Raw genomic sequence first — 23,044 nt, 5'->3', positions numbered from 1 at the left:
AAAGTGTTTGGAAAGTGATGTCAGGAAAGTGAAACTTAAGGAAGGATAAAAGGAGCGCAGCGCGGCCCCGCGGAGATGCGCGCTCCGCGGACCAGAGATCAGGACCAGGACCAGAGACCAGGACCAGAGACCAGAGACCAGGACCAGGACCAGGACCAGAACCAGAGACCAGGATCAGGACCTGGACCAGGACCAGGACCAGAGATGGGGGTTCAGGGTCTCAGCAGTTTCCTGGAGACCCGGGATGGAGGGGGGGTTTACCGGGTCTACCGGGACTCCCTGCTCCGGGGGACCCGGCTGGTGATCGACGGATCCAACCTGGTCTACCTGCTGTATTTCAGCTCAGGTGAGTCTGGTCTACCTGCTGTATTTCTGTATTTCAGCTCAGGTGAGTCTGATCTACCTGCTGTATTTCAGCTCAGGTGAGTCTGATCTACCTGCTGTATTTCAGCTCAGGTGAGTCTGATCTACCTGCTGTATTTCAGCTCAGGTGAGTCTGGTCTACCTGCTGTATTTCAGCTCAGGTGAGTCTGATCTACCTGCTGTATTTCAGCTCAGGTGAGTCTGATCTACCTGCTGTATTTCAGCTCAGGTGAGTCTGATCTACCTGCTGTATTTCAGCTCAAGTGAGACGCGTCACTCAAACCCCGGAGCTAAATATTAATGATTAATACCATGTTTGTAAAAACCTAAGGCATATATATATATATATATATATATATATATATATATATATATATATATATATATATATATATATATATATATATATATATATATAGTAAACCCCAATCCCAATTCCCCTCCACTCGCCCTTCTTTTTTTCCCTACCCCCTAAAAAAGAAGGGGGAGATTAGGGCATTTGAAAATCTAGAGCAGTGATTCCCAACCTGTGGGCAGCGGCCCCCTGGTGGGCCGCGGAGCTATTGCAAGTGGGCCGCCAAATAATTTCCAAAAAAGTATATTTTTTGGGGGGTGGGGATATAATTATATAAAAATATACAGAATAATGTTTTAAATGGTAAAACTCAGTTATGTTTAAAATGATATTAAAAATGTTTAAATATTATCTTAATTATTAGGGCCCGAGCACCTTCAGTGCGAAGGCCCTATTGTATCTGTAGGAATTTTTCTCTTTCTTTCGTCCGTCCGTCCGTCCGTCCGTCCGTCCGTCCGTCCGTCCGTCCGTCCGTGCGTGCGTGCGTGCGTGCGTGCGTGCGTGCGTGCGTGCGTGCGTGCGTGCGTGCGTGCGTGCGTGCGTGCGTGCGTGCGTCCGTCCGTCCGTCCGTCCTTCCTTCCTTCCTTCCTTCCTTCCTTCCTTCCTTCCTTCCTTCCTTCCTTCCTTCCTTCCTTCCTTCCTTCCTTCCTTCCTTCCTTCCTTCCTTCCTTCCTTTCTTTTTTTGCTTCTTCTTCTGACAAAAGGAGGGCCTTTTTTTCCCCCTAAACGTGCCCAAAAAGTCACTAAATTTTGCACGCAGGGCCGCTCGGTGGCGCAGTGGGTTAAGCAGCGGCTCATATACTGAGGCTACAGTCCTCCTCCTGCAGCGGTCGCGGGTTCGAATCCAGCCCGCGCACCTTTGCTGCGTGTCTTCCCCGTGTCTTCCCCGTTCTCTCTCTCTACCCCTTTCCAGTCTGCATCTCAATGAAGGGCCACTAGAGCCCAAAAAAATCTTTAAAAAAAAAAAAAAAAACATGACAAAATTTTGCATGCAAGTCAGGCCTGGCGATAAATTTGATATTTAATGGTTTACATTAATGGGCGTGGCCTAACGGCTCAACAGCGCCCCCCGGAAAACTTTGTGCCTCAAGCCCCACAATACGGTTTGACGTACATACACGAAAATCGGTACACACCTGTATCATGTCACAACTTAAAGAAAAGTCTCTTGGCGCCAAGCCCGAAGCCGAACAGGATGTCGGCCATTTTGAATTAGTCGTGTCATTTTGGCGCAATTCAATCCATTCCTTCGACAGTTAATTCAGCCCGAACCGTAACGTGCACCCAGGTGTGTTATACATCAAAATGTGCATCTCCATCCTGCGACAACACGCATTACTTTTCTCTTTCAAAAGCGTTACCGTGGTGACGCTAGATGCCAAAAAGCACGACCCTTCATCTGATTGGTTCAGACAGAAAAAACTTTGCGCCTCAAGCCCCATAATACGGTTTGACGTACATGCACGAAAATCGGTACACACCTGTATCATGTCGCAACTTAAAGAAAAGTCTCTTTGCACCATGGCCGAAACCGAACAGGAAGTCGGCCATTTTGAACATTCTGAATTAATCGCGTAATTTTGGAGCAATATATGCCATTCCGAGAATTAATACGGCCCGAACCGTATCGTAAACCCAGATGTGTTATACATCAAAATGTGCGTCTCCATCCTGCGACTACGCGCATTACTTTTCTCTTTCAAAAGTGTTACCGTGGCGACGCTAGACGCCAAAAAGCGCGCCCCCCTTCATCTGATTGGTCCATATTTGATAGTTCTCTAAAAGTCACAAAATTTTGCACCAAGTCAGGCCTGGTGATAAATGTGATATTTCATGGTTTGCATTAATGGGCGTGGCCTAACGGCTCAACAGCGCCCCCTAGAAAACTTTGTGCCTCAAGCCCCACAATACGGTTTGACGTACATGCACGAAAATCACTACACACCTGTATCATGTCACAACTTAAAGAAAAGTCTCTTGGCGCCATGCCCGAAACCGAACAGGAAGTCGGCCATTTTGAATTAATTGTGTAATTTTGGCGCAATTTATGCCATTCCTTTGGCAATTAATACGGCCCGAACCGTAACGTGCACCCAGGTGTGTTATACCTCAAAATGTGCGTCTCCATCCTGCAACACCACGCATTACTTTTCTCTTTCAAAAGTGTTACCGTGGCGACGCTAGACGCGAAAAAGTGCGCCCACCCTTCATCTGATTGTTCCATATTTGATAGTTCCCCAAAAGTCACCAACTTTTGCATGCAAGCCAGGCCTGGCGATAAATTTAATATTTCATGGTTTGCATTAATGGGCGTGGCCTAACGGCTCAACAGCGCCCCCTAGAATACTTTTCTCTGCCATAACTTTTGAAAGGTTTGACATAGAGAGTCGTGGGTGGCGTCATGGGACTCTGTAATGAGTCCTTGAGCTTCTTTGGCCTTAATTAGCCCCGCCCCTTCTTCTGATTGGTTGTCCCGATTTTCTGCTGTAACTTTTGAATGGTTTGACATAGGAAGTCGTGGGTGGTGTCTTTTCTGATATGCTTATGGGGGGCTGTGGCCATGAGTGCGAGGGCCCGTTCATCGCTGCTTGCAGCTTTAATTTTGTTTTGTTTTCCTTCAAGTTTTAGACATGTGACAAGCAAATGAGCGATAGGAACTTTTGTTGTTATCGGTCGGACCACTTTGCAGCGGGACTGCATTGCACTTGACTTATTTACGTTTGATGCTGAAACCTGAAACTGGAGTATAAAGATGGATATCTGGCTAGCACCAGGGGGAATTAAAAAGTTCGGAGGTGGGCCACGAACATTTTTGTGACGTAAAAGTTGGAAAAGGTTGGGAACCACTGATCTAGGGCACTTGGCCCAGGTGCCTGTCCCAATACCCCCACTCCCCCTCGTTTTCATCCCTACCCTGATCAGGAAGCTGAGAGCCAAAAGCTGTTTTAATTTCAGCTGTAGCACTGTTATGGCGCTTTATTAAGTTTTAATGTTTTTTCAGGCGTAAAAGTAACCTTTAAGATCCGCAACCTGGGCTCAGTTTATCCAAATAACGCCTGTTAAGAAATTTGACTCGACGTTTTCGGAGATGAGAAGAGCCGCCGCCCCCGGGGAGCAGCAGCAGCAGCAGCAGCTGTTACCATGGTAACAGCTGCTGCAGCTCACAGCCCGAGATCAGACGTGATCGCTGGGTCAAGCTGCTCCGTCGTCCCGGGAGAGAAACCTGCAGCTCTGTGGAGAATTACATTGGCTGAAATAAATCATTTAGGAAGATGTTGGTTTAATAGATGAAATCTAACAGTTGTAGCTACGCTTGTTTAGAAATTTGCTCCGAAATTTCAAGATTTCTGCCTGCCGGCTCCGGAGCTGATTTATGGTTTCGCGTTAAATCGACGCAGAGCCTATGGCGTAAGTTACGTAACCTACGCCGTAGGCTCTGTGTTGGTGTAACGCGGAACCATAAATCCCTTTATTCTGGTGTGATCTTCGGCAACTTTATCTGAAAGTTTGTAAATTACCCAGATAACAGCTAGATTACTTTGTGGTTTCTGAAAACTATTATATCAGAAACATCCAAAACAAATCTGACGAGTCACAGGATTATTTCTCTCTATTTCTCACAAAAAAATGCCTGCTCCCTTGGTCACAATCTGAGACGAGTCTTCCTGTTTGCCCTCGGTCGGCGAGTCAAATCGACGCAGAGCCTACGGCGTAGTTTACGTAGCCTACGGCGTAGTTTACGTAGCCTACGGCGTAGGTTACGTAACCTACGGCGTAGTTTACTTAGTATTTTTTTATGATAGAACCTTTTCTGTGATGATTGTGACTCCTGTTCCTCTAGTGCTTCTCTCTCTTGCGGGGTCCCGCAAGGTTCTATTCTTGGTCCAAATCTTTTCTCTCTATACATGTTACCACTTGGGTCTATTATAGCCAGGCACAATCTATCATTTCAGTGATACGCAGATGATCTGTAAATCTATCTGCCATTGAAGCCCAGAACTTCCTGCACTTAAACCAGGACAAGACAGAGAGCCTTATGTTTGGGGAAACTGACGACTAGCTTTGGCGCCTTGTCCTTGTCTTTCAGTCCTTATGTCAGAAATCTGTTTGTGATTTGATCGTTTTTCATAATTTGACAAACAAGTTGATAACGTTGTTAGGACAACGCTGGGGTGACCGAGCATTTTCAATTTTTTGCTATGTCTCATGATTGTATGTTGTATTCCTGTTTTATTCTGTAAAGCACTTTGGCTCATCTAGAGGTGGCTGTAAAGGGCTATAGAAATAAAGTACATTTACATTTACATGATACGTGTTGTTGCCAGGTTTGGACCAGAATCGCGGTGGGGAGTATGCATCGTTTCAAGAACTCATCGAGAGGTTCATCTCAGCGCTCAGGACCTGCGAGGTCCAGCCGTTCGTGGTTCTGGACGGAGGTTCAGACCCCACAGACAGGAAGCTGCAAACGGTGACGATGAGAGCTGAGCAACGGATCCAGAGAGCCCACGAGGCAGCGGAGACCGGCGTGAGCAAGGGAATCCTCCCACAGATGGCCAAGAAGGTCTTCAAACAGACTCTGGCCCGACTGCAGGTTCCGGTGGCCCAGTGCTTCGGGGAGGCCGACCAGGAGCTAGCTGCCCTCGCTGCTGAATGGAACTGCCCTGTGCTTTCCAACGACGGGGACTTCTTCATCTTTGACCTCCCTGCAGGGTTTCTGCCCATCACTCACTTCCGCTGGTGGGAGGTGAAGGGCGGCCCGCGGAGCTACATCCCCTGTAAGAGCTACAGAACCTCCAGCTTCTGCATCGTCTTCCAGATCGAGCCCCAGCTCCTGCCCACCTTCGCCGCTTTGGCCGGTAACGACTACGTGAAGCTGAAGACGGTCAGCTGGACTCAGTTTGCCCCGGGTAGAAGCAAGGCCCCGAGTCGCCTGGAGGGGCTGCTCTGCTGGCTGAGGGACTTCCAGAAGTCTGAGGACGCCATGGCGGCGGCGCTGGGGCTGATGGGAGATCTGGACACGAAGAGGAGAGAAGAGATCCAGAAAGGACTGTCTGAGGGGATGAAGGAGTACAAACCTCGTCAGAGTTGCCTAAAACAGTTCTTCGACCACGGGGTGCCTCCCCCGTTCCAGGTAATGATCCAAAACTTGCTACAGATATGAGAACACGTCATTTTGTCATTTGTCAAGGCGTTGAGATGAGGGAGGTGTGGTTATCAGCAAGTGTGAGTGGTAAGTCCGTGAACTTCGCCCCAGAGCTGCTCCTCAGCCATTGTCCTTGATGTTATCAGACAGCTCGGTCAGTTCTGAAAACAGGTACACAGATGTTCGTGGGAGAGGGAAGGGTTAGTGGGGGCAGGTTCCCTTGTTTACATTCCACCAGGGAGATTGTGACTGGAGTGATCGGCCATACCGCTCTGTCAAGTCAGATTATAGAATCAACAATTGTATTGAAAGAACAGACAGACTCAGTAATTTTCCGTCTGCCTTCAGTCTCTGGTTCATCAATGGCGACTCCAATCAGACGAATTTGTGATCAATTCCCGCCAAGCCGAGCTTCCAACTTCTCCAAGGTCTTATCCATCTTGCCAATGAGCTCAAAGACCGCCGCCAGCCTGCGATTCTGTTCAAGAATCGCATCCAGCTTACAGCTTTGCTCCCCCAACGTTAAAGTCTGAGTGTTGATCGACGTGCTTATCCCCTCAGCCACGTCCGGCAGCTCTGAAATAGCCAAAACAGCTGTCGACGACTTACGCGTTTGTCGGTGGGGCCCTGGCCCGGCTCGGAGGGCCGGCCCCCTTCAACTGGATGGCCGGCGGGGGAGCGTGGGCGTCCTTCCAGGACCGGCTCTGCTGGTCCTGCCTCCTGGCTTCGGCCTCCGCTCCCCTTCCTTCCCCCCCTACACGATTCATACGCACATAGGCGAAGGGGCGGGGGGTCATTGGGGGGACATTGTCCCGCGTGGCCCGGCACTCCCCGAGAAACATATTTAATTGACCATTAGTGACAATCAAATTATCATATTATATTATATAGCCTAATTTATTTATTTTTTTGACAACATTGAGACCCCCCCTAAATTTGGCTTTTGAGTCCTTCAGGGGGGCTCAAGGGTTAATCGGGGGGGTCCGACCCCCGAACCCCCCCTCTGTTCTCAGCCTCCCCAGGGAAGTCTACGCCAGGGTACTGGAGAGGAGAATACGGCCGATAGTCAAACCTACCAACTACCAACTACATTGGGGGTGTTTTAAACTGTTGTCTCCCGCAGGGATCTGGTCTTGTTCCAGACTGGGCCCGTCTGGCTCTGGTTCAGACCCGGCTGACCTCGGACATCCTGGACGTGCTGCAGCTGCAGAGGATGTCACTGGGCTTTCCCGTGGAGCCCCGGGACCGCCCCAGCGTGTATGTGATCTCCAGGCCGATCCGGCAGGTGATGTACGGGCTGCTGTTGGGCGGAGAGGCGTCGCTGCAGGTGACGGAGCGAGACCGGGACGGTTCCCACCTGATATACGTGCCGGTCCGACCAGCCTTCAGTGAAACTAGCAAGAGACTCAGACTCAGCTCGCTGCACGAGGTGACGCTTCTTTTTCCAGGTTACGCAACAAAATAACAACGTTGCACATGAATAAACAAGTGTCAGAGATTCATTTCAGCTCCTTGGAGGTTATTCTTTTGACATTTTATGATAAACGATTGAAGTTTTACCATCTCCTCATCTCTCCTGCATGGTGGCGGCGCCAGGCGGACTCCTCTGAGCGTCTGCTGGTCCTACTGGAAGCTCTGGGTGTCACCGAGGACTCTCTGAGCCTCTTTCCCGATGAGCTGAAGCTCCCGGTGGCCGTCACCTGCTTCTGGCTGCAGATGGCTCAGCCTCCTCCAGACCAGACCCTGCTGAAGGCGCTGCTGCTGGGAATGAGCATGGGAGTCGTAACCGGACCCAAAGCAGGTAAACAGGACCGGATCAGGCAGCAAAACTGCAGTAGAGAGTTTTGCTGGGTTTGCTGGGACATGACTTCAGTTTTTTGAGTGTTGACTTGTACTTCGTGTGGGCCCGGAGGTGTCAGATGTCCAAAAGGGTTCCGTCAAGACAGTATTCTAGGATGACACCAACTTAGTGTCTTCTGATACTGGTCCAGTTATTTATATTGAACAGTATTTACCTGTGCTCTGTTGCTACTTTGTGACAAGGGTTACAGAATTGGACAGCCAGCCAGGAGCCAGTTAATTTGAATATCCATTAGTATTATGTGACGGCCCTTAAAAAGAGTGAAGCCACCAGCAGAGCGGACAGGGGCAAGTGGCCGCTGTCTGGGGCCGTACAGAGATTCTTTTTAGCGTGATGCTATGGCACAACATAAATGGTGCCCCGTGTGAGGCCTTTAATATACCAGCTTTGTGAAAAAGGCTCTTCGTGAAGGCATGCCGAGTGAGAATCCTTAGTAACATACAACTTCCTGTCATTCTGACTGGATAATCCCTGTAGTAACCAGCAGCCACCGGACCGTTAACGTGGCCCGGTGGACCTCCATGTTTCTGGGTTTCTGGGTTGAGGTTCTTCAGGTCGGTTCATGACGGGTATCTCTGTTCTGCAGCGTCTCAGACGGGAAATCACTGCGGTGCAAAGAAGCCGGACGTGGGCGTGGTCTACGCCTTCAACCAATGGCAGGCCTGCCTGAAGGACAGCGTCCACCTCAACCAGCTGCTGGGCTTCCCTCTGCCGGAGCCGGAGATCGCACGGTGAGACTTTCACCAGAGCCTTTTGAAGCTCAGGCTGCCGTCGTCCGTCTGACGTGACATTGCGTCGTCGTCACATCAGACGGACCGGCGGCCTTAAGATGAGACGTTTTTGTTGTTGTCCAGGTTGTATCAGGGAACGATGGTCCACCAGCTGGTGGACAGGATGAGGAGCGGAGGGAGGCTGAAGGGCTTCCTGATGAACGACAGGACCAGCGTGGATCAGTACCACAGGATGCTGTCTGTGGTCCAGTTACACGGTAGCGCAGCTCCGGCGGCCCGGGAGAACCAGCAGAGAGTGGCGGCCCGACAGAACCAGCAGAGAGAGGCGGCCCGGGAGAACCAGTCGGTGCTGCCACCGGACCTCGGCGCCGACCTGGAGAAGCTGTTCCTGCAGGATGGCCATGAAGAGGCTGAAACCGAAGCGAAGAGTGCGATCAAAGTGGAAGAGGAGCTGCGACTGGTGGACCGGCTGTCGGTCAGAACGCGATACAGAACCAAGGAGAGACGGAACCGGTGCAACAAACCAGAACTGGCTCGGAAGGAGGACCGTCGGGGAACGGACCTCCTCTGATGGAGAAGGTTCTGATCAAGAATCTAGGGATGCCCCGGTATCGGGGGATCCCTAGAACTCGTTTTGGTCAACGACAATTACATTTTAGCAGAGTTTTTATTTTCTAATCTACATTTTAGTCTGGTTTTTATTGCTCTACGATATTGCATTATATATTTAATTATCGTTATCGTCACATGACCAGCATTTTCGTCTCGTTTTCCTCAGGTGATAAAAGTTTGTTGACGACGATATTTAGTCATAACTTTCCTCCTAACGAGTTTTGAATATGAATCTTTAAGAAACACCAAGACAACCGTACAACCGTTCCAGACTCTCCACATTCTTGAGGTCTCTTGTCACAGTTTATGCAGATGATTCCCAGATCTACGTTGAACTCTCATGATTAGGATTAGGGATGCCCCGATACCGATACCGGGCTGCTCTCATATACTCGTACTCGCAAAAATTCTCCGATACCACGCACCAATACAGCTTCATTGTTGTTGTAGTTACTGGTTAGTGACTCTAGGGGGCGATGGGGAGCCGCCCCTCAGCAGTGTGGACTTTTTATTTACACAGAAAGATTTTTTTGTTTAAAATAGTTATTCTACTCATTTTATTTATTTTTATTGAATTTATCTGTTGCAAATAAAACCTGTCTTCCAATTCATTGCATTTTTAGCCTAGTTATTTTTGTGGTAGAAGTAACGTATTGGTACTTGATATTGGCAAGTACACAAATTAAAATACTCGTACTCTGTGTGTGAAAACTGGTATCGGGGCATCCCTAGAAGAATCTATTATCTGCACTGTGGTCAGTTTTTACTGGTTTATGAGGAAAGTTCAGGTTCTGGTTCTGTTTTAATTATTTAAAAATCTGTTTTTTACTGGTTACGGGTCAGATTCTTTTGTATTACATATTTTTATCTGGGGACAACTAAGAGGATCCACTTCAGAACCACCGACGGTTTCACAACTGGACGAACCTGCGGTGACGTCTCAGGTTTAACTACAGGGCTGTTTTTTACGTGTATTTGATCAATTTTAACTTTAGCCCGTCTCCTTGTGATGGATTTATATGTGAGTCCCGGTTGTTTTAGAGAGTTTATCAGACTTCTTTTTTGTCAGTTTTTGTAAAAACTTATATTGCACTTTACGCTTTTAACTCACTTTTCCAGTTGATTAAAGTCATGAATCACATCTGCTTCGTGTGTTGTCTGGTCCATCGGTGCGTTAAGCTGCATTTAATCGGTCGGGACGTGTTCAAATACACATCTTCAAGATTCAGGACTAAATTGATGGAACGTTGTGTTTCTGTGAAAGGAATGAATTTATGGAACAATCTGAATAAAAAACCAAAGAATCCAAATCAAACATTACATTCAAAAGAACAATTAAAGCCAGAATGTTAAGGAAATATAATGAAATATGTTAGTTAAGTTTGATTGACATCCCCATCGTCATGAAAGTATAAACATTGTTTGTTGTTGTTGAATGGGATTAACTGAATTGTAATTTGGGAACTAAAAAGGAATGTGACTGTCTGTGTCGCCGATATTTTATTTTATTTTGGTATTTGGTTTACTTTGTTTTTTAATTTACGTTCTTTGTAAATTGATTTCTTGGGAAAAAGGGGCAGATTAAATAAGATTCTTGGGGCCAAATCCACAAAAGGATTGCGTGGCTTTTGCAGCCGCTAAACCGGTGCAAATGAGACAAAAAGAGAGCGTCTAATTCACAAAGCACCCGCAAAGGGCGAATTGCTCCACAAACTGCGCTGCCAAGCAAATAGTGGCAGTCTGCGCCGGTGCCATTTGCATGCATGTAAATTAGGTAATATTCATAGATTCGACGCAAAATTGCCCCCTTTCTATGCAAATAAGCCTCATTGCAAAAAGCGTCTAATTCACAAAGGCCAGGGCTATTTGCCACACGCAAAAATAGTGGAGCAAATACCGTCTTTTGGAAGCGTGTATTAAACTGCGCGCAAACTCCTCACTCCCCATCTCTCTGTTTCTCTCTCTCTCTTCAATGTCTCTCTTCAAGCCTGTGTGATACTGAATGACATGGGCGCAATTTCCACTGGGGACAGGGGGGACATGTCCCCCCCACTTTTCAAAATCAGGTTTTTGTCCCCCCCACTTTTTACAGTTTAAAAACTAACGGTAGGCTCAGCCTGTAATTGCGAATCATCAAGACACTCTGTGCGAAGGTACTGACGGCCCGGCAGCCCCGCTCTCCCTCCCTCCTCCCCTCTCCCCTCAGTGCTGCTCAAGGCTGATTTATGGTTCAGCGTTAAATCGACGCAGGGCATACGGCGTAAGGTACGCGGCGACGCGCAACGTACAGTGCGCTAGTATGCGTCGATTTAACGCGTAACCATAAATCAGCCTTCACAGACAGCCAGGACGCGGCGCAGAAATGAAGAGGAGCCGGCAGCTCAGTTTAAAATACATTTTTGCAGCGGGACAAAAACGCAGCAGCACTGCTGTGTTGCAGGTAGGCTGTGCAGAGATGAGTAGCCAAATATTACTCAACATTACTTTATACACTATTGTTACTAGCTAGCTAAGATGTAGACTGTGAGTGAGTGAGAGAGAGAGAACCAACACTATAATACCCCCCCCCCCCCCCCCCCCCACAGTCTCACACACACACACACACACACACACACACACACACACACACACACACACACACACACACACACACACACACACACACACACACACACAGTACTTTGCATTAAAACTACTCTTAAAAGAACAATTTATACAAAACCTTGATTTGATTTGATGTATTTTATTTTTGTACATGTAAAAAAGAAACAACACTTCATGAGAAGTTTAAGAAAACAAAACAAAACAAGGAATTTAATCCTTCAAAACTTGATAAATTGATTTACATGTGACAAAAAAGGAGTAGGAAGAAGTGTAAACTTAAATAGGAAGAAGTGTAAACTTAAACCGCACTCAAGCAAATGTAACTGAGTACTACCCACCTCTGGTTATGTGTGTTGTATAGAGGATGGAAAGCACATTTTCTCTCTGCTGTTACTTCACTAACTGTAATGTTGGACTTACACCACAGACTCAAACTCAGAGAGAGGCAGGGAAAGCAGCAGCACTGTAGTGCAGGTAGGTTAATATGTTGTAAATGGTTAGGTGATTTTGGTTTGTTTATAAGGAAAGGAAGGAATGAACATGATCTATTTTCATATTTCATAGGAGAAATATGTGGAGACAGGTGTAAGTGAAGAAGTGCAGGCAGGAACCCAACCATGTTAGCCCAAAAGTGATTGTAGAAGCATCTCAGCAACACAACCTTAAGATCAAGAGAAGTGGTACTGGGAATTTCCTTGGCTCCATTATAAACAAGGAGTCAATGAAATCCTATGTTTTTTCTGTGCCCAAGCTTTTGAAAAATGAAAAATCAAGCCTGGCCAAGAATGCAGATCCAGCATTTTCCCAAAACGGGCAAAAAAAAAAGTTAAAAAGTGTCTAAAAAAGTAAATGCATATTAAAATTGTTTGATCGTTCGCATTCACACACACATAGTCTTACAAAGCCACACTGCACATCCACGCTACAGCTACACGCACAAATTTACCCATCCTACTTGTGTCCCCCCCACCTCTGAAACTAAAGTTTCGCCCTTGCTGAATGATATTAAGGGTGAAATCTACAGTCAGACATGACTGTACACAGTCAGATCAAGTGGGGTTGTGGACTTATCTCGGATTTAAAAATAAAAATAACAGGAGCTCAGGATTCATCCATACAGTAGGGGCTGCTTTATTACAAACAATTCCACCATATAAACATATAAATCTAGAATGTGTGTGTTTAACAGCTTAATAATGTCATCACATATCACAACATATATCAGACTTATAATAAAAATAGCGCTGATCGTGTCCCTCTGTGTGTGAAGCGTCAGTCAGCGTTGGTGCATTGGTGACGCAGAACCATAAACCCGCCCTGAGCAGCTCTGAGGGGAGACGGGAGAGGAGGAGGGGGAGCGGGGGGTGAAGCGGGTCTGCCGGGCCGTTCGCACAGGGTGTGATTTGCAGTTAATGGCTGATCCTACCGTTAGTTTTTAAACTGTAAAAAGTGGGGGGGACAAAAACATGATTTTGAAAAGACGGGGGGACATGCCCCCCCCTGTTGCGCCGGGGAACTCACGGCGTTCCGCGCAGCAACGGCGTTCTGCTACTCACTCGCTTTATTTTATATTATTTATTTTTCTACTTTTACTGTGACCACAAAATAATGTCGTTTTCCTGTCCTCCACCTCATCCACAACATCTCGATCTCAGATCTCAGTGAAATTCAGTGGCACTGTGGCTCGACTTCATTTTTTTTTATTTCTGCAGTTTTCATTATGGACCAATCTGTGTGCTGAAATACGGAGAACACTGGAAACAGCTCCGCTCGACTCAGACAAGTGCAAATTGCACTCAGCCGCAAAACTTTATGGGCGTGTTTGCTCCAGTATATCATTAGAGCAAAATCTTTTGTGAATAGGACCTTAAAGCAGGGCAAATTGCGGGCGCAGATGCGGCGCAATTCACAGCGCTATTTGCGGGCGCAATCTGTTCTTTGTGGATTTACCCCTTGTTCTTTCTGCTCCCTTTCATTCAGAATTTAGGAACGTTTGTGTTTATGTTAAATTGTTTGTATTATTTTATCAATGAATAAAATGAAGAACCCCGAGCCGCAGGAGGGGCCGCGTTGACTTCCTGGGCCGGCTAGAAAGAGCAGACTCCCCTCTCTCGCTCTCTTCTCTCTTTTCTCTCCTAGTTACTTCATTAAAAAAGTAACTCAGTTAGTAACTGAGTTACTTAGACCAAAAAGTAATGCGTTACTATGAAAAGTAACTATTGAGTTACTTTAAATAAAAACATTATTTTAAATGCTCCCATTAATAAGTAATTAATTACTAGCTTCATTTCAGCAGGTTCTGTATGGATTTACATTGTGCATCATGTTCTGCATTCTGATTGGCTAAACAGTCTCCCCGCTTCTTCACTTCCTGTATCAATAACATTGGTCGCTTAGCAACAAGCTGAGAACGGCCAATGAGCTTCAGCAGCAGCTCAAGAACCTTTGATGAATCGTTCATTACAGTCTCAGATATATAACCAATGGTGTCGGTTTAGAAGAATCTTTTTACCCAGAAGAAAAAAGAGCGACAACAACGACGATAACTATTTTCTTCTCTGGTAAAAACTCACCTGCACCGCGGCTTTAGGAGAAAAAGACGCTACAGAGTCGGGATGCAGCGGCTCAGAAGAGCAGTGGAATATTTGCGCGGCGGGGCTGATCTCTGCAATTTGAAGCCTTCTATAATAATTGTAAAAAGAATTTCACTGGGACTTCCGGTTTGCAGCCTCATGGAGTAGACGCACGTGTGAGGGCTCCTGTCTGCGCCTTTAACTTTTCACTTTTTCACTCTGGGCGGTCTACGTCAAATATTATACATTTTTAAACCACTTTGGTTCAAAATGTCTTCACATCGTGGTAAATCTGGGAAGAAAGACGAACAAGCCAGTGCGGCCAGTTTACCGGTAACATGTCGCAGCTACTCGACCAACACAGGGAAGCTCTGGCCGCGGACTTCAAAGCTTCTTTCAGCCAACTCGAAAATAAGTTTGAGCAGGTCCGGTCGGTAGTTGATGAACATGGACAACGGCTTTCATCACTTGAGCTTGCTTCGGATGATCTAAGTCAGCGGGTCAGTGAGCTGGAAAATACCTGCTCGGGTCTTCGGGAGAGCAACACGAAGCTCACGGCGAAACTTGTGGACCTGGAGAGCCGCAGCAGGAGGCAAAATATCCGCATCCTGGGCCTGGCGGAGTCCATTGAAGGTGAACGACCCACACAGTTTTTCTCCGACCTGCTGCGGGAAGTTTTTGGGGAGGCGCTCTCATCACCACCGGAGCTTGATAGAGCCCATCGCTCGCTGGCCGCTAAACCGGCCGCGGGACAGAGACCGCGGCCCGTCATTATCCGTCTGCACCGATACCAGGTTAAAGAGCTCCTGATTCGCGAGGCCCGGCGGAGGGGGAAGCTGGAGTACCACAACCAACCGATCAGGATGGTGGAGGATTACTGCCCCGAGGTTCTGAGCCAGCGCGCCGAGTACCGGGAGGTGATGGCGGAGTTACAGCCGCGGGCTCAGGCCGTCTCTGCTGTTTCCTGCGAGGCGCCGGATCACGCTTTCCAGTGGAGAAAAGAAGTGGCTGCGGTCAGCTGAGGAGGCTCGGAGATACATCGGCAGCCTTCCTTCTCCATCCTCTGCACCGTGAATGACATACGAAAACCTGAGGTTTGCAGCCGGGGACGCTGACTCTTCACTGTAAAAGTTTTTTTTTTTTTTTCTTTTTTTCTCTCTCTCACTTTCAAAGTTGCAGTGCGGACGTGAGTAGACCCAATTCAGTGAATTGTCATACTGTACAATATGTGAAGGTTAATTTTCAAAGCCGAATATTTTTTTTTCTCTTGAGATGTTATTACTTTAATTTTTTCATTAGTAGTATTGCTTTTTCTTTTATTACTGAGCCATTATTATTACTGCTATTAATATTATAATTTGATCTCACAGTGCTGGTGCTACAAAGGTATTTTAATTTTATCTATTCCTTTTTTTTCCCCTTTACTTCTTTATTAATGTTCCCAGCATTGTTGAAATTTGTTGTTAGGAGTGTAGAGTGCACGTTTACATTGCAATAAGGAGCAAGAAGATGTCATTAATGACAGGAAGTTTTTTTTTTGGTATGTGGGGGGAGAGCTTGCTGCTATGTTCTTTAGCAGCTCTCTGGGGGGGTGGGAGGGTGGGGGGTTCTGTTTTCAAGGCTAATACTTGTTCGTTAGCCCATACAAGTATTGCACAGCCAGTAATTTGTCTTTTTTCATGTGTGTGTCCAGGATTCATTGCCTGGAGTTTTGATACTATCTGTACTCATCAGCCTATGCCATTAGCTGAAGAATTTGGATAGAGTATTAAATCTTGTTAGCTGGAATGTTAAGGGTTTAAATCATCCTGTGAAAAGGAGGAGAATATTTTCTCATATCAAACAGTTTAAAGCAGCTTTTGTCTTTTTGCAAGAAACACATATTTGGGGGTCTGATAATTCTCGATGAATGGCCCGGTGGGCGGGGCAGCACTTCCACTCTTCATTTCAAGCGAAGGCAAGAGGAGTTTCGATTCTTATAGACCAAAATATTCCTTTTGTGCATCATAATGTTGTATCAGATACTAACGGCCGTTTCGTCATAGTCACAGGGAAACTATATGACATGAATATAGTGCTTGCCAACGTATACGCCCCGAATGTAGATGATGTACATTTTTTTGATAATTTTTTTTCTTCCCTCCCTGATCTGAGTTCATACTCTCTCCTTCTTAGGTCCGCATTATTTGCAAGACCTGATAGTGCCTTATGTTCCTGTCAGAGCTCTCCGTTCTCAGAGTGCAGGTTTACTTGTAGTTCCTAGAGTATCTAAATGTAGATTTGGAGGGCGGGCGTTCTGCTATCAGGCGCCACTACTATGGAACCAACTTCCAATCTGGGTTAAGGGGGCTGACACCACCTCCACCTTTAAAACTAAACTTAAAACATTTCTGTTTAGTAAAGCCTATAGTTAGTGTTTAGTAAACCTCTAGCTGGTGTTGGTAAATCTCTAGGTAGTGTAAACTTTAGTGTGTCAGAGTCGCTCCTGTGGTTTCTTGTGCTGGCCCCCCCCTTCTCCTCCCTTTTCTCTCTTTTGTCCATGTTGCAGCATCCTTTGCCGGACACCGGAACCTGCAGGTGGTCGTGGGTGGCTTGTAGCTTGCATTACGGAGCACAAGTCTTTCCCCGACCCTGCACCCCAACCTGGGACTTGCTGATTGGGCCGGAGCTTCGGGAGCTGCGTGCTGGCCTGCGGTCCCCACCCCTGGTCATCCCGTTGCTGCCCCCCCCTTCTCCTCCCTTTTCTCTCTTTTGTCCTGCAGGTGGCCATGGGTGGCTTGTAGCTTGCATTACGGAGCACAAGTCTTCTCCTGACCCTGCACCCCAACCTGGGACTTGCTGATTGGGCCGGAGCTTCGGGAGCTGTGTGCTGGCCTGCGGTCCCCACCCCCGGTCATCCCATTGCTGCTTCCACCTGCCTGCTGTGCTGTTGCCGTCCCTGACCCACCAGTCTGGCCCTCGGCAGGAGGGTCCCCCCTGATGAGCCTGGTCCTGCTCAAGGTTTCTTCCCTCCTAAAGGGGAGTTTTTCCTTGCCACTGTTTGGCTTAAGGTTTTTCTCCCACTAGGGGAGTTTTTACCTGCCATTGTTTATGTAATAACTGCTCGGGGGTCATGTTCTGGGTATGGGTCTCTGTAAAGCGTCTAGAGACAACTCTGTTGTATTAGACGCTATATAAATAAAATTGAATTGAATTGAATTGAATTCTTGGCGGTGATTTTAACTGCTGGTTAGATCCAGTGTTGGACCGTTCCTCCCCCAAACCAGACTCAGTGAGTAAGTCCGCCTCATTCATTCAGCCTTTCCTTCTCAATTATGGCATCTCCGATGTATGGCGCTTCCTCCATCCAAATGAAAAGGAGTATTCGTTCTTCTCACATGTCCACCATACTTTTACGAGGATCGATTATTTTCTTATCGATGATCAGTTGCTACCACACGCTCGGTCCTGCACCTATATGGGAATAGTGATATCAGATCACGCCCCTGTCATATTATCTCTGGCACTACCTAATCTTCCTCAAATTAAAAGGCATTGGCGTTTTAATTCGTCCTTACTTTCGGATGCTAAATTTACCAAATTCATAAAGTAACATATAACCTTCTTTTTTCAGACTAATGCCACCCCCGATATATCCCTTTTAGTAGTTTGGGATGCATTTAAAGCATACCTTAGGGGGCAAATAATTTCCTTTACTGCAAACATGAGGAAGAAGGCCATGCAAGAACGCTTAGAACTAGCCAAGCAGATCAAGGACATAGATCGGAAATACTCCCTTGTCAAAGACCCAGATCTTTACAATAAACGTGTGGAGCTCCAAACCAAATTCAACCTGGCTTCGACGTACCAAATTGAACATCAACTGTTGTGATGTAAGAGTTTGTTTTACATCCATGGTGATAAATCAGGGACATTGTTGGCTAGTCAACTGAGGGGACTTAAATCAAAGGGGCACATAACAAAAGTTATTATTCCAAACTTTACACCTCTGGATTTTCTAACACTAATTCGATGAAGGATTTTTTAAATGACCCCAGTATCCCTACACTTTCCACTGATAACAAAATGAAATTAGAAGAACCAATAACAAAAGAGGAGATTGCTGCAGCTATCCTTTGCTTGCAATCCGGTAAATCCCCTGGGCCCGACGGGTTTCCAGCAGAATTTTTCAAGGCATTTTCCCCTCTTCTTTCATCTCACCTAAGTGCAGTTCTATCTGACTCATTCAAACAAGGCAAACTCCCGACTTCATTCTATGAGGCGTGTATCACACTCATTGCCAAAAAGGACAAGGACCCAACTGAGTGCTCATCATATAGGCCAATATCTTTACTAAATGTTGACACCAAAATCTTATCCAAAGTCTTGGCCCGTAGATTGGAAAGCATACTACCATCAGTCATATCAGAAGATCAAACTGGTTTTGTCAAAAATCGACAGTCATACTTTAACATACGTCGTCTGTTTGACATTCTATACTCTCCCTCCGGGGGGGCTCCTGAATGTGTCCTCTCTCTGGATGCAGAAAAGGCGTTCGACCGGGTAGAGAGAGCGTATTTATTTGCGACGTTAAAGAGATTTGGCTTTGGTCCTAGTTTTATCACCTGGATAAAACTTTTATATTCATGCCCTGTCACCTCAGTCGTGACCAACTCTCAGCTGTCACAGCCCTTTACCCTCAGTCGCGGAACCCGACAAGGGTGCCCTCTAAGCCCGCTTTTATTCGACCTGGCAATTGAGCCATTAGCGATACGGAACTGTGAGAGGATCTCTGGTATATGGCGATATGGTGTTGAACATAGGGTGTCTCTGTACGCGGACGACCTTTTGTGTTACATTTCACGTCCAGATAGCTCAATACCTGTCCTGCTGGATTTACTGAACAATTTTAGCCAGTTCTCAGGCTACAAACTAAACCTGAATAAGTCTGAACTGTTCGTTGTCAGTGAGGGGTCGACGGCGGTGGGATACACCAACTTTCCTTTTAAGATTGTGAAACACAAATTCACTTACCTGGGCATTGCCATAACGAAAAAACATATGCACCTTTTCAAGGAGAACTTTATTAGTTTGTTAAATCACACAAAACAATGTCTCTCACAATGGTCTCCTCTCTCAACCTCCCTGGCTGGTCGAATTAATTCGATAAAAATGACTATTTTACCAAAGTTTTTATACACGTTCCAGTCCGTGCCAACATTCATTCCTAAATCATTTTTTGACTCACTAGACTCGGCTATATCGTCATACATTTGGAAGGGAAAACGGCCTTGACTAAATAAGACTCATCTCCAAAAATCTAAGAAGGATGGAGGCATGGCGTTGCCCAACTTCCGTTTCTATTACTGGGCGGCCAATATCCGTTGCATTACCTTCTGGTCACACTTTCACAGTAGATCTGACCGACCCATATGGGTGTCGATGGAGGTAGGATCTGCCCAAAACATTTCCATTCCTGCACTTCTTGGTTCCTCACTCCCTTTCACTTCAACTATACCTACAGATAACCCTGTGGTACGGCACACACTGAGAGTGTGGACTCAGCTCAGGAGACATTTTGGCTTTCTTGCTTTCTGCCTCTCAGGCTCTATTGTAGCTAATCATCTTTTTCAACCTTCCCTACTAGACCCAAAATTTCAAGAATGGCAAAGTCTAGGTATCTGTCGCTTTAAAGATCTCTTTATTGATAATATATTTCTATCATTTGAACAACTTTCTAAAAATGTTAATCTCCCAAACTCACATTTTTTCAGATATTTACAGGTAAGGGACTTTCTTCAATGCCAAATATCAAATTTTCCTGTGGGACCAGATTTGAATATCGTTGACTCATTTCTCTGTTTACAACCATCACATAAAGGTTTAATATCGGTTATTTACAGTAAATTGCTCTCTGTAAGGCAAGCCCCCTTAATAAAGATTAAAACGGCGTGGGAACAGGATCTGAATTTGTCTATACCGGAAGACACGTGGGTGACAGTCTTTAAGTTAATAAATGGCACAACTCTTTGTTCTCGTCACTCTTTGCTACAATTTAAAGTGGTTCACAGAACTCACATATCCAAGACTAAATTATCCAGTTTTTACCCAGATGTAGATCCATGTTGTGACAAATGTAAAAGAGAGGAGGCTTCTCTTATCCACATGTTCTGGACATGTCCCAGTCTGGAGAAGTTCTGGAGGGAAGTCTTCCAGACTTTATCCCTCATTGTGGGTTTGGACATAGAACCCAACCCTTTAGTTGCTCTCTTTGGTACCATGGGAGGCGATGCTGATGCACGTCTGAGCCTGGCTAAACGTCGAACTCTGTCATTTGCTTCCCTGCTTGCCAGACGGGCAATTCTGTTGAGGTGGAAGGATGCTGCTCCGCCCACCCACGCTCAGTGGGTGATGGATATTATGTCCTGCTTAAATCTGGAAAAAATATACTATTCCATCCATAACTTGAAAGACAAATTTCATAAGGTGTGAGGGCCTTTCTTAGAACACTTGACCAATTTTTAGACCAATGGCACCATCCCTACTTAAATCCCCTTAGTATTAACATTATTATGGTTTCCTTCTTTAAACACATTATTTAGGGTATGTTTGGAGATAAGTTTGCTTCCCTTCGTATGTATTTTCTGCTGCTCACTTCATTATTTGCCTTGAACTGAAACCTGACTTCCAGCTACCGTTTTTGTTTTTTATTGCTCCAGGAATGATGGGCCATCTGCTGTTACACAGCATTTACCTTTGTGCAACCTGGCTTGTTGTTGTATGTGGGGGGGTGGTGGGAGGGCTAAAATGGGGGCTTGGATGCCTGAGCATTTCACAGTTCTACCGTGTCTTTGTATGTGCATCTATTTTTGTGGGAAAATTCAGTAAAAATATGTTTGAGAAAAAAAAAAAAAGAATTTCACTTATCACGGGTTCTTTTTGGAACGTAACCGCTACGAAAAACCAGGGATTACTGTAATGACAATATCTCCACTCTGTGAAACTCTCCTTCTCTTGGCTCATGGCCTTCATGTTTCTGAATAAACACACACTACGTTTCCTCCAGTCTCTGTGGGAAAAACAGCTTCACTGTAGCCAGAAATAACGGAGTAACGCACCGTTTGGTAATTAAGTTACTGAATTTAAAAAGTAATGCGTTAGAGTATTAGTTACCGGAAAACTAACGGTGTTAATGTAACGCGTTACTAAATAACGCGTTAGTTCCAACACTGCTAGCTACGGACCGGCCTCCTCCACGATCGTGACTGAAGAAGCGTCTGCAGCTGCAACCAGTGGCCCACGAGGTTCTGAGCCGAACCAGGGACCCCACAGCCTCGACCTGAACGCCTTTGGACCGACCTGGAGCTGAAGGAAACCTGCTGCTGTACCCATAATGCACCACTCATCCACAAAGACGAGGAGAGAAGGAGAGAGAGAAGCTCTTTATCAGGACCACCTGCGGAGCGTAACCACCTTTGTTCACCAAGGAACCCCGACCGGCCGGACCAAACCACCTTTTCTTCACTTCCAAAGATCCAGGTAAGAGTCTTGTGGCAGGAGAGTTTGCTGAAACACGTCTGGGTGAGAATAAAAACCAACAATTTCTCCACTAAACCCTGTGTCCTCTTTCCTGTCGGCTGACCCCGGTAGCACGAGTCGGCTACAGATGTTTGTGAAGATAAAGTTGTACAGGTTCCTCACATCCCTCTGTGTCGGTATATATATATATGTGTGTAATCTATGGCCTAGTTGAACTTCCAACGCTGCCATGTGGCTTTCCCTTCGCTGTTGACACCAGAGCGGCTCGCTGACCTGTTGTTACGATCTGTGCACTCTTGTTACTTTACTTTTTATTTTTTGCTTTGCTTTTGATTTATGTCACTGTTACATTTGTGTTGCAATATCCAAAATATACAAATCTTTAAAAATATAAGTATGAAAAAGAAGTTTTGTGTCCTGAAATGCCCTTCATTCTCAAAACAGTCATATCAGCTATGCACCTGTTTATTGTAACTGTGAGAGAGGCGCTTGTTCACACGGGAAGCTCAGTCCCGTGTGGGCCAGGCCTTAGCGTGGGAACTGGCAGGCGGGGGTTGAAGGGGCAACCCCCTCCGCAAGGTGCTGAGTAGAAAGGTATAAAGACGCGAGAGCCGGAAATCCGGATCAGAGTCAGCTGTGGGTCTAGTGCACGGACGCCCAGCCGGGGTTTTTAATCGCTGCTCTGCCTGGACTGTTCCGGCTCTCCAGTCCTTCTGTGTTAAGGTAAGAGTTACATCGCCTAGCCCCTATGTAATTGTCTGTTTTGTCATTTGCGGGGGATAACTTGACACAGAGTTATCCTAGCGAAAGGGCAATTGTGTGTGAGTCTTTTTGTGTGCACTGCTTGTTTGCTAATAAATGTATTCATTATAGCAAAAGCGAGTGTGTGTCTGATTCATTTTTGCACAGCCGACCGCTCCCCAACCATAAGTGAGATTTCTCCCAAAACAAAGTATAAAAAGAAGAACGCTCCGACCCGGTGGGTCGTCTGTGTTCCGACCCGGCGGGTCGCCTGGTTCCTGTGTGGGTGTAAATCATCAGTCGTCTCAGAACCGTTTATTAAATCAACCTTTAATGTATAAATTAGACGTTATTGATTCTCGTCACGGCGATCCGTCCGCCGGCACCGACACCAAACACAGACCTACATCTTTACAAACGTGACTAAAGTCCGACCGGGACAACCGTTGGATTTCCCAGAATGCACCGCAGGCTTGGCGGCCGGCGGTGACGGGGAGGGGGGGGGGGGGGGGGGAGGTGCCGCCGACGCCACTGCGACAGGAA

At 46.3% G+C, this 23,044-nt stretch overlaps 1 protein-coding gene across 1 annotated transcript; it reads left to right on the top strand.

Annotated features, from left to right (window-relative positions):
• The first annotated feature begins 204 nt into the window (after window positions 1-204).
• On the top strand, window positions 205-9,024 carry LOC133441202 (protein asteroid homolog 1-like). The gene is made up of 7 exons (XM_061718604.1): window positions 205-346; window positions 5,044-5,849; window positions 6,985-7,290; window positions 7,458-7,658; window positions 8,317-8,453; window positions 8,577-8,710; window positions 8,750-9,024. The coding sequence occupies exons 1-7, from the start codon at window positions 205-207 to the stop codon at window positions 9,022-9,024; spliced, it is 2,001 nt and encodes a 666-aa protein (XP_061574588.1).
• Window positions 9,025-23,044: the final 14,020 nt, after the last annotated feature.

The sequence above is a fragment of the Cololabis saira genome, chromosome 3 (genome assembly GCF_033807715.1).
Source record: "Cololabis saira isolate AMF1-May2022 chromosome 3, fColSai1.1, whole genome shotgun sequence".
Lineage (NCBI taxonomy): Eukaryota > Metazoa > Chordata > Actinopteri > Beloniformes > Belonidae > Cololabis > Cololabis saira.
Note: the sequence above shows the minus strand (reverse complement) of the source record. Positions and strands in the feature narration are given on the sequence as shown.

Coding starts and splice junctions, on each gene's coding strand:
- LOC133441202 (XM_061718604.1), top strand. CDS start 205: ATGGGGGTTCAGGGTCTCAGCAGTTTCCTGGAGACCCGGGATGGAGGG. Junction 5,850..6,984: donor GGGTGCCTCCCCCGTTCCAG/GTAATGATCCAA, acceptor TGTCTCCCGCAG/GGATCTGGTCTTGTTCCAGA. Junction 8,454..8,576: donor CCGGAGCCGGAGATCGCACG/GTGAGACTTTCA, acceptor GTTGTTGTCCAG/GTTGTATCAGGGAACGATGG.